The 10,475-nt window shown below is 45.3% G+C and overlaps 1 protein-coding gene across 1 annotated transcript; it reads right to left on the bottom strand.

Moving 5' to 3' along the window:
- Positions 1–2,016: 2,016 nt before the first annotated feature.
- On the bottom strand, positions 2,017–7,134 carry LOC123051038 (formamidopyrimidine-DNA glycosylase). The gene is made up of 10 exons (XM_044473786.1): positions 6,826–7,134; positions 6,073–6,124; positions 5,280–5,337; positions 4,656–4,724; positions 4,436–4,561; positions 4,041–4,091; positions 3,398–3,475; positions 2,845–2,947; positions 2,717–2,751; positions 2,017–2,612 (listed from the first exon to the last, which is right to left on the bottom strand). The coding sequence occupies exons 1-10, from the start codon at positions 7,052–7,054 to the stop codon at positions 2,175–2,177; spliced, it is 1,239 nt and encodes a 412-aa protein (XP_044329721.1). The 5' UTR covers positions 7,055–7,134; the 3' UTR covers positions 2,017–2,174.
- Positions 7,135–10,475: the final 3,341 nt, after the last annotated feature.

Below are 10,475 nucleotides of genomic sequence, written 5' to 3'. Positions count from 1 at the left end.
TGTTTCACAAACAATATTTTCATACTTTATACATAATATTTTTATAATTCATTTCAGTATATAAATGTATTTGACCCTTATTTGAGTAGGCCTTAGGCCGCCGCCTTTCGTCATGGGCTAGGGCCGGCCCTGGTACAGAGTACACCGTAGCAAATGGTTGTTGGCCCGTCACGGTCGCCGTAGTAGGAGGCGGCCCCGATGCATACACCAAGAGCACCACACTTTGCCCCTCTTTTTTTAGTGTGTGTGTGTGTGAGTGATTGATGGTTCTGAGCGTAGTGATGGCGCAAGTTTATATAGCCGCCCCGCGTCGTCAACATCCTGCAACACTTATTAGTTAGAACGAACGAGTTGCATGTACATGCACCAAGGCTGGACACTGAAAGCGCGCTTGTGCGGAGGTGTTTAACTTGTATCATACCGGCCACTGAGTACTTTTGGGCCGGAAACAAAACGACGCGGCGAGGCATGTATTTTTTTTACAGGGGTATTTCAAAGTAAAACGGCAATCCAAACCGACAGTGCTCTTTTGATCCCGAGCTCATATGCTCCCGCATGAACAGTAAAATTAAAAAAATAGTAAAAAATGATGAATGTTCTAACTGCGTGTAAAATTTCAGGTCGAAATGACATTTGTGGAGGTCTAGGCAAAAATAACAAAATCGATGCTCCAAAATGCTTCCAACAATAGTCTTTTTTGACCATCGATTTTTTTTTTTGCCCAGACCTCCATGAATGTCATTTCAACCTAAAATTTTGCACGAAGTTAGAAAATTTATCAACGTTCATCACAAAAAAATCCAGATTTTTTTGAACTTTTTTACTATTTTTTACGATTTTACTATTCATGCGGGAGCATATGAGCTCGGGATCAAATACTCTATGTCCCAAACCTAACAGGCTTTCTATTTAATTATGCAACTTATATTCAGTTGTAAAAATTCAATAAAGCTTCTTTATTTTTTTTATTCTCACATTATTAACTTAGATATTAATGTTTGATACAACCAAATCTCATTAAAAAATATTGCAACCAATTTTCACAGCAACGCACGGGGTATCATCTAGTTATATAGAGTGCGACATGTCTAAGAGCTACCACGACGAAATAATTAAAGATACAATTAACGGCCTAGTAATTACCAACTATTTCTACTTGCATTTGATTACGTAGGATAACTTTTTTTAAGTTCTTGAACTTTTTTTCAAGTTGATGAGTTTTTCTTCAAATTTATGATTTTTCTTTCGAAATCAATGGACTTCTCCAGATTTGTGAACATTTTTCAAATTGATGAACTTTTTATGAATTCATGATTTTTTATTTTAAAGCCGTGAACTTTTTTTCAAGATCATGAAATTTTTCTATTTTTTATTTTTTATTAGTGCATGAAATAAAAAAAAACCAGGCAAACTGAGTGAACCAGGGAAATAAAAAACCAAGCAAACCAGGGCCCTTTTTTCCTTGAGCGAGCGAGCGAGTTTTTTTTTTAAGAAACACATGTAATTTTATTTAAGAAACACCTGTAATTGCCCATCTCCGAAGGGTCTTCTGCAGTGGAGGTCTCTTAATTCTTATTGGCCAACGTAGCGGGTTCGCCCTCAGCCACGGCCTAGCAAATCGAACACGAACCCAGGCTTCGGTTTGTGCATTCATGTTGACAGGTAAAAATTGGAGATGAAGAAGAGGAAGGGAGTTTTCAGGTTGTAGTTCTGACCGAATCTTGTTCAGTTACAACTCCCAGCTAAACAGCCACTTGCAAACACATAATGAATCAACACTCAGCGCCACACCCACTGCGCCACCGTGTTACTCTTCTCTGACATGTGGCCCCAACCTCTGCCCAAGGCAGGGCGGGCCGGGCCGTCGTGTGTGACATACACACAGCTTCCTCTGAAGCTTTGTTGAGCGGGAGGATTCATCAAACCGCGACGATTTCGAAAGGGGAAGTTAAACCTTCAGCAACCCCAAAAGAGAAGACGACATGCCCGCAGCCCAGCATCGCATCGCCACACGGGTTAGAGGCTTCAATCATTCTGCGCTTAAAACAACTAAATGGCCAGGATCTAGTCGCATCGGGCTTCTTCCTTCCTCGGTGGAAGTTCATCTACTGGTACCAGTTTCTACACTGCAAAGCAAAGGGCTAGACAATGTGGAAATCCCTCCCTAGGTCGGCTCACCGCTTCTTTCTCTGCGGCCTCTTTGCCGCGACCACAGTCTCTTCCTTGCCAAGCGAGTCTTCATCGTCTGAAGAACAACCTTCTTTCTTCGATGGGCCCTTTGCTGGTCGCTTCCTCCCCCTCTTGGCGGGCTTCGCCCCTTCATCTTCGTCTCCGCCCTCCTTGTGATCATCAGCACGAGTATTACCCGCTTTCTTCGGTGGGGCCTTTGCCCCCTTGGCTCTTTGCTTTGCTGGTTTATCGTCCTCCTCTTCCTCTTCATCAACAGATGTCTTCTGTGCCGTCTTCCCCCCTTCCTTCGGAGCAGCCTTCTGGCCTTTCTTGGACGTTTTGCCCACATTTTCCTCTGCCTTGTCTCTGCCTTTCTTTGACCTGTTTGCTGCTGCAGCATCAGCCCCATCCAGAATCTGCAGCTCTGGAACGTACGCCGATGTCTGAACAAAAAAACAGCGTGAGTCGGAGCACAACACAGCAAGTCCGAAAAAACACAGCGCGCAAAAAGAAAGGCATAGTACGGTGAGCTCAGTCTGCAGCTTACCCTGCCGCCTACTGTAACAAAGTCGATTTTCTTCCCTGCATGCAGCAAATACAACGTTCAACACTGATAGACAACACAGATGTGCTGTATGCACCATAAAAGAAAAGAGGAAGAGTAAATTGTCGGACCATCTACAAAGGCCTTGCCGGGTTTCTTCTCCCTAGAATGAAATATCCAGTTCTCTGGAAATTCGTTGCTGTCAGCACCAACTTCAACGGATTTTTCAATCACCTATGGAGAATTGCCAGAGGCAGGCAAAGCATAATTACCATATCGTACAAATTGTCACCATAATATCATGCAAAAGGAGGGACAAAGATAGCTGCAGCCATGCTAGAAATGTCACTAGTTTTATTGCACGAGGATCAAGTATCGTACAGGTAAAACAGACTCCTACAGTTGTAATTCAACTCAAGCCTCTGTCAAGCACAAGCACAACAAAACAAGTGGCAGAAAATAATATCAGACATTTGAATTTTCTGAAATTTGTTCAATATCAGTATGTGGTTAGTGTATATAGTACATAAAAAGATTACTTTTGCATGCTAACTGCTTTACAGGACAACCAACAAACATCCAAATTTTAATGGATTGATGTCTTTCACTATTTTGCAGCTGAAATCTATTTCCAGCAAAGGTCAAAGGTCAACACTGCAGGCCAATCGCAGTTCACGGACTAACCTCTTTGATGCACCGATGGAGTGCCTTGCACTTCTCCTTGGATATCTTCGATGAAGTTTGCATAGGATGGATCCTTGCCTATACCCAGATCAAGCAAAAGGTGAAACTTCAAGATTTACGCAAAACTGGTACCACAGTAATAGCATGTCAGTTTTGCAAAGCTGCAGATGCCCAAACTTATGAGCACAGGTGCACGGGATAGCTCGATGAAGATAGAAATGGGAATCAGTGTTAAGGCGAAGGGGATAACAAGGCTTGACCTTGTCCCTGGCAGTGTTGCTAGAGGCTTGCTCAAGTTTGGATCAATTTTCTATTGTACATCTTGACGATCCCTAATACAAATTAGCCTTTCTTTACAGAGTAGATAGTCCATGTGACTTGATGAATAGGAATTTGCTCATGCTGAGCTGTACTAGCACATGTGTGAACAGTAGCTATGACATATGGCTATTTTGCCCAAGAGATGCGTGATACCTATCATTAGACAAACACTATTGATCTTTATAACAAACCACCTTACTAGAGTAGAACTACGATACATTCTATTCAGTAGGCATTAATAGAGGATAGAAAAACTAAAAAAACTAATGCATCTTATAATTTTATCTAGCAAAGCAGTTTTAGCAATGTCAGGGAAACATACCTGATAAAGCACCTCATCTGCCATCCAGTTGCCGATTCCTGACATAAAGCTCTGCAAAGATGATTCAACAAAAGGGGGTGTAAGAATTGGCATAAATAAAAAGGTTTTTGTGCTAAACATTTACCTTGAAAATAAGAATGAAAGGGATGGGCTGAGCCAACTACATGATCATCTTAAACCATAATCTATAAATTAACTGGTAAAAAATGTTAACCAGTGATTGAGGTTTAGAAATATTTGGAAATGAAGTTAAGAAATTTCTTCAGTTGTTTAACAACACTTTGCTATAAGCTCATAACTGAATTTTGAATTTCAATGATATCTGAATAAAATATGGATAACTCCTTCTGCTTCAGACAAGCAGTTTGAGCAGAGTATGGAGCTTAAGATTATACCTGATCAAGCAAAAGGGATTTTATTGGCGCATTCTTTCTACCAAAAGATTGTACAAAATCATCAAGCTGCATTGGTTCGCATAGGGCATCTGGTCCAAGTTCAGAAATTGGAGGGACAGCTTCTGGCTATTAAACAGAGACATAATAACAAAAAAATTACAAAATGTTACCACATATTGAGAGAACAAATTTTATTTTCAAGGAATCACGAGAATATTACGTTGTCAAACAACCGTATTTTTGCAAAACGCCTCTTATCAGTGAAGGAGAACTCCAAGCCATCATCCAACTGTAATAAGTTGAGAAGAGCAAGATGAAATATGGCAAAGATTTTCCAAAAAGTAAATAATTAGCACAGACCAAAGAAGAAAGTAGTACTAGTTAACAAGAAAGGTGAAGACTACTAAGGTACATATCTCATTACGTTACTGTTTCTAGAATCTATAAGCATTAGCATGATTTTTTCTTTACTTGCTTCAACTTCCACTATTCTACTGCAGTTTATTTAAGCATTAGCAAGATCCCAGGAGATAGAACATGGAGTCAGTTGCCTCCAAGATCTTAAACATTACTAAATCAGACTTAGCATAATATGTTCAAGCATCACATCCCCAATAGGCAAATGCAGATAATTATCCAAATCCTATAACTGACCACCATAAGATATTACAGATTCATCTATGAGAAGGGTTGATAAAAAATACATAAAACAAAAATAACTATAAGCACCCATGCGTGAAATGAGCCAGACAAGATGAATTGCAAAAAACATAATTCCCACGCATGATGATAAAGGAAAGAAAAGAAATTTTCAGAAGGAAGGTCACCAGATTAGGTTCCATACTTCAACAAATAGTTTGGAGTACTTTGAAGGCCATTCCTCAGTTGGGCTCACTGCAGACCTAAATTAAATGCCACAAGAATGAAGGATCCAAATTATTTCAGTTCACTGAAGCCACAGGGTCAAGTTTTAGCAACGCTAGAATGATGAGCTAAAGACACAGCAAACATTTATGCAAAGAGTAATCGTCTACTCCTAAATGCCTGATCACACATTCAAATTCCAAATGGCTTTGCTGTACCTATGTCAACACAGAGGACCCCAAATCATCGTGCTTACTGTTTAACATAGTTTTGTTTTCTTTAACATGATGGAATCAGCATCTGGTTTAACTAGCCCAAACAATGCACTATGCAATTATGTTAAAAGCAATCTGACAAAGTCCTCAAATGTCTGAAATTGGAGGTAACACCTGTTACCGTCAGTATTAGAACATGTAACAAACTATCAGAATTTCTATAACAGACGCGAAAATTCGTCAATCATACCGTAGCCTAAGGTTCTACTGGTAGTGTCTAGATTTTCTGGTGTGCACTAATGATATAACATATCACAGCACGCAGAGCATCAGGTGGTAATGGCATCGAATATTACATGCTAATTGAATATACCTGATAATGTAGCAGTGCATGGAAAAAAGACCTAGCTAAGTATGCAGTCAATACACTAGAATGGCAATAACAATGCTATTTCTGAACTGTCTAGCTTTCTATCCTTTTTGAGATGGTAGCAGCTTTTAACAGTAGGTAAAGCCAAAACAAGCACCAACAAAAAAAGAAGATGAAAAAGATGAAACCTTTTATATTTGCTCAGCTCCACACCCTTGATGTAAATAGCTCCAGCCATTCCTGTGACAAAGATTAGCATTTAGGCGCTTTATGTATAACTGGAACTTTAGAAAAAGACCGCAGTAGAGGCCTCTCCAGAGTTTTAATCAATTAAGCCACCCTCTACAACTTATATATACTCCATTTTTGGTCAAATCGACCTCTGGAGTTTAAAAATTAAATTATTTTATAATCAAGTCTCCCTGCATTGCTCTGTTATAGGACTCCTCTATCAATTGCTCCAAGTAAAAGTAAAACAATAATCACTAGGATAGGAACATCTGACAGATCTTCGTGATCGAATGAGCTAAAGCAATCCAACACAATTCCTACAACCACAACACCGCATTTTCAGGAGGGTGCTACATTTTAACACTGATGAGTATTGCCGCATACTTTATTTAGTCAGATAGTGGCCAATTTTGTACAAAACAAAAGGTAGATACAACATACATGCCTCCATAACTGACTTACTGTTCATGAATCTGAAACCACATAACCCTAGATATGCAGAAAACCCTAACGAAAAGCTCCGTGACAGTCGCACACACGAGCAAAACATGGCACCGCAAACAAGATGGCCAGGTCTAATAAGAGACTAAGAGGACAATGCCAATCTTGAGAAATAGAAGTAAAAAAAAATCACCGGGGAGAGGGAGGAGAGAGGAACAGAATGGAAGCAGATTGAATGTGGTGGGGTGGAGCGGGGAGCGGAGACGGACCGAACTGGAAGGAGGGCGACGGCGGCGAATCCAGCACGAGCCATAGGTTCTTGCCCTTGCGGCGCGCGGCGGCGATGGTCCTCCCGACCAGCGCCGCCTCCAGCCGCGACGGGGCGACGCCGTCGATGACCTTGGTGTCCTCCGCGGCGGAGCAGCGCACGATCCGCTTCCCGACGCAGTGCTCCTCCAGCGCCAGCCGCGCCGCCTCCACCTCCGGCAGCTCCGGCATCTCTCTCTCCCTCACCCCCACTGGCCTCTACCGCTCCAGTTTTTTTTAGGGGCTTTTCTTTTTTTCTTTTACACGACTCCTTTCGCTGGGTGGCCCTCCCTCATGCGCCCACCTCTTATAATTGTCTTTTTTTTAAACAAGATTTGCTTCTTTAATTGTCACCTAGCCAAACTCTTATAATGGTTAGGGCATCTCCAGCAGCAACCCGCAAATTTTCTCCCGCATTCGTTCACAGATAGGCGGACCAGTCCACGGACACGGATGCGGGAGGCCGCCATCCAACGCTGCCGCGCACATTTCAAATACTATCTGAACAACCAGACGAAATTCGTGCAAACACTGCCGGATTTTCATACAAACCGAACGGATTTTCCTTAGATTTTATATAAACATGACAAAATTCATTACATTTCGGACATAGTTCAATTAAAAGCGGTGCTCGTCTGACTCTGCTAGTACCTAAACTAAAGGATTGCCGGCGCCCGTTCCCCATCTCCGGCCATGAGCCCCAAAAAATGAAGCTTCGCCTTCTCCGGTCCATAACCTCCGCCTCCAGAGCCCCTGGAACCGAAGCTGTCCGCCTCCACTCGCCGCCAAGCGACTAATCGGTCGACGATGCTCAACCCATCAAGCTTAGTGTCGACGGGAGGGGAGGAGCGGTGGCCTTATTGGGACCCGAGCGGCAGCTACCTACCGCCCACTACTCTTCCTCGCTACCGGCTGCGCTCGCGGACGTTGCCGGTTTCGTGGTCTACCTGGCGGGGTGCGGCCACGGCGGAGCCGGAAATGTCGTCCTCGTCGTCGGTCTCACCGAACACCGGGTTCGCCGCCTCGTCGCTCTTCGTGTAGGCGGACGCCACCTCCGTGGTCCGCATCCGCGTCCGGCCCGATCGCCTTGCCGCCGGCATGCTGCTCCTTCGCCCGCAAGTGCTCCTGGCGGAGTTTGTGGTTGTAGGTAGCGTCGGCCTGCACCCCCCGGAACTGCTCCTCCTGTACCATGTCGATGTAATGGGCACGGGCCTCGCCGATGGTCATGGTGCAATGCACCGGCGAGGGTGGCGCCGACTCGTCGTGCATCGGGAAGCGACGTGGGCGGCGCACTCTCGGCCGGCATGCCGCTTCAATGTCGGCGCTAGTGAGCGGTCGCATCCGCTCTGGCTGGAATGCGGGCACTGACAATCTGGAGTGGTGCTGACCGTTTCGTGCGGGAAAAGTGCGCGTGTGAGGGAGGGGGTTTGGGTGGGCCAGGGTGGTCAGAAGCAGGCGTGCCAGCGGTCCGGAAGCCCGCAAAGCCCCCCCCCCCCATGTTTGTCTCTGGTTTGCAGGAGAAAACACGTCCGGACCGCCTTGCGGACCATTAGCGGAGTAAAAGTTACTCCTCGGCTTCGCGGACTCATAAATATACTCGACCTCCACCTGACTGAAATCTTAGGGGATCGGCTAGAGTTGCTCTAAGGGCGTGTTTGGTTGCCCGGGTCACATTTGACTGCATCGCATCTAGTATGTTGGCTGAGTGTGGCCTGGGCTGGGCTAATTCAATGGTAAATTGAGATGTGTGTTCGGTTGCTTGTGTTATGGGACCGGCCAAGATGGATAATGTGTTTGGTAGGTTGTATGAGGTGTTACGAGCTGAATTAGATGATGTTTAGTCAATTGGTCGTACTGTTTGCAGCAAACAAGAGAAGCATGTATGATGAGGTGGCTTTGTATGTTAAGATAAATAATTATTCTGTATGAACTATTTAGGTATAAAGGATAACAAGCATGCCGCCTTGTTGCATCTGTCTTGGGTCTCCTCTTATGCCGGTAACAGAGGTAAGTGAGACCCTACCTGCCCATCAAACATCTTGAACCACAAAATATTCATAATTTATTTGCTTGCTCTCTTGACAGAGATGATGATCTGTATAGCGAGCAAGCAAATAAATTATGGAATCAGAGTTGTTTCATAATCTGATCCGCAAAGGACCAACAAAATGATATCGTTGTTTCATAATTTAACCCGCAAACTGATATCCTTGCCGGTGTATCGCTTGGACGGGCCAAGTGGTTTCACTCACTTGCGGGCCCGCCATCTTTTTCTTGGGTTTATGAGAAAAAAATAGAAGTATCACTAAATGAGCAAAAAAAAAAAAACTTTCTCTTGGGTTCAGTGACCTTCCCCACACAAGTGTTGCCTGCACTTTCTTCAGTTTCGTCGGGTAACACATTTTCTTTAGTTTCATCAGTTAACTCTTTCAATGTCCTCTCCTTTTCTTCTTGTTGTGCTGCTGCACGCTTGGCCTTGGCATGGTCTCGGCGCTTTTCCAAGCGTCGTTGCATCCGGGGCATTACACAGCATGTGTCATCCCACCAACTTGCTGCCGCCTCCCGCGATTGTCTCAAGACGCCATTGAAGAGAAGAGGCGCAGCCGCACGCCGGAGCTCGTCCCGTTTCTTGGTGTGGATTTTTTTTTGAGGGATTTTCTTGGTGTGGAATTAGTTCTCATTGTTCTCCCACGCAGACACGGCCTGCAGAAATAGCCCAGTAATAATCAGAACTCGCTGGTCCCACTCCCACCGTTGGAACGAACTGGAATATTGGCTATGATCGAACGGCCAACATGTCGACCGAGAGTTTCTTAGTTCTCAGTCATCTAAGCCATAGATTGACCCATGTTACCACATGACACATGTGATAAGCAATATAAACTATTGAAAAAAAAAGACCCATATTAATAACCTTTTTAGCTCATCCGAATTACTAGGAGTTACAGTATGGTCAAATGTGGCCCCTCTGCTCGGCCTGGGCGTGCTGCCCCTGCTCCGGTTGTTGGGGTTGCCCCCCGGCTGGATCTGGGGTGTTTGAGCGCCGTAGGCCCTCTTCCCCGGTGGATATCGTGGTCGTCTGGTCCGTCGTTCTGGCGTGGTGCTGGGGCTGCTCCCTGTGTTGGTGGAGATGCTCGTGGTGGGTGGATGCTTGGGCAGCGGCCCCGGGCTGTGCGGGCGGCGCCGGCTCTACGGCGAGCGGCGGTCGCGAGTGCTGTACCGCAACTTCGGTCGTGCGGGCGACGAGGTTGTGGCGGGCGTGCTCTGTCTGGTGAAGATCGATGCACTCCGCTCGTGGATGCACCCACCGACCTGATCTGGCCATGGCGGCTTTGTCGCGACGGCCCGTGCTCTCGGGTTCTGGTGGTTGGGAGTGGAGTGTGGGACAGGGGGAAACCCTTGGCCTTTGGTGGCCACGGTGAGGCCGTCTCCATTTTCTTGGAGTCGGTCCCCTTCTTGGAGGCCTCGTCGAGATCCCCTTCCGCATCCTTCTTCCACGCTCCTGCACGGGGCGAAAGTCCTAGTTCCCCCTGTGGGCGGCGGCGACGTGTCGACGTCGTTCCCTTCCTGAAGGCGTCGTCTGGGGTTTGTGGAGGTGTAGATGGTGCTTTTC

Source organism: Triticum aestivum, chromosome 2D, assembly GCF_018294505.1.
Source record: "Triticum aestivum cultivar Chinese Spring chromosome 2D, IWGSC CS RefSeq v2.1, whole genome shotgun sequence".
In the NCBI taxonomy this organism is placed as follows: domain Eukaryota; kingdom Viridiplantae; phylum Streptophyta; class Magnoliopsida; order Poales; family Poaceae; genus Triticum; species Triticum aestivum.
This window is presented reverse-complemented; position numbering and strand designations above follow the sequence as displayed.

Bases quoted from the DNA above. Each gene is read 5' to 3' on its own strand.
- LOC123051038 (XM_044473786.1), bottom strand. From the start codon at position 7,054: ATGCCGGAGCTGCCGGAGGTGGAGGCGGCGCGGCTGGCGCTGGAGGAG. The intron at 5,338-6,072 runs GTTTCATCTTTT...CATTTAATTTAG, and splicing joins GAGCTGAGCAAATATAAAAG to GTCTGCAGTGAGCCCAACTG. The intron at 2,752-2,844 runs GTCCGACAATTT...TGCTGCATGCAG, and splicing joins CGGCAAGGCCTTTGTAGATG to GGAAGAAAATCGACTTTGTT.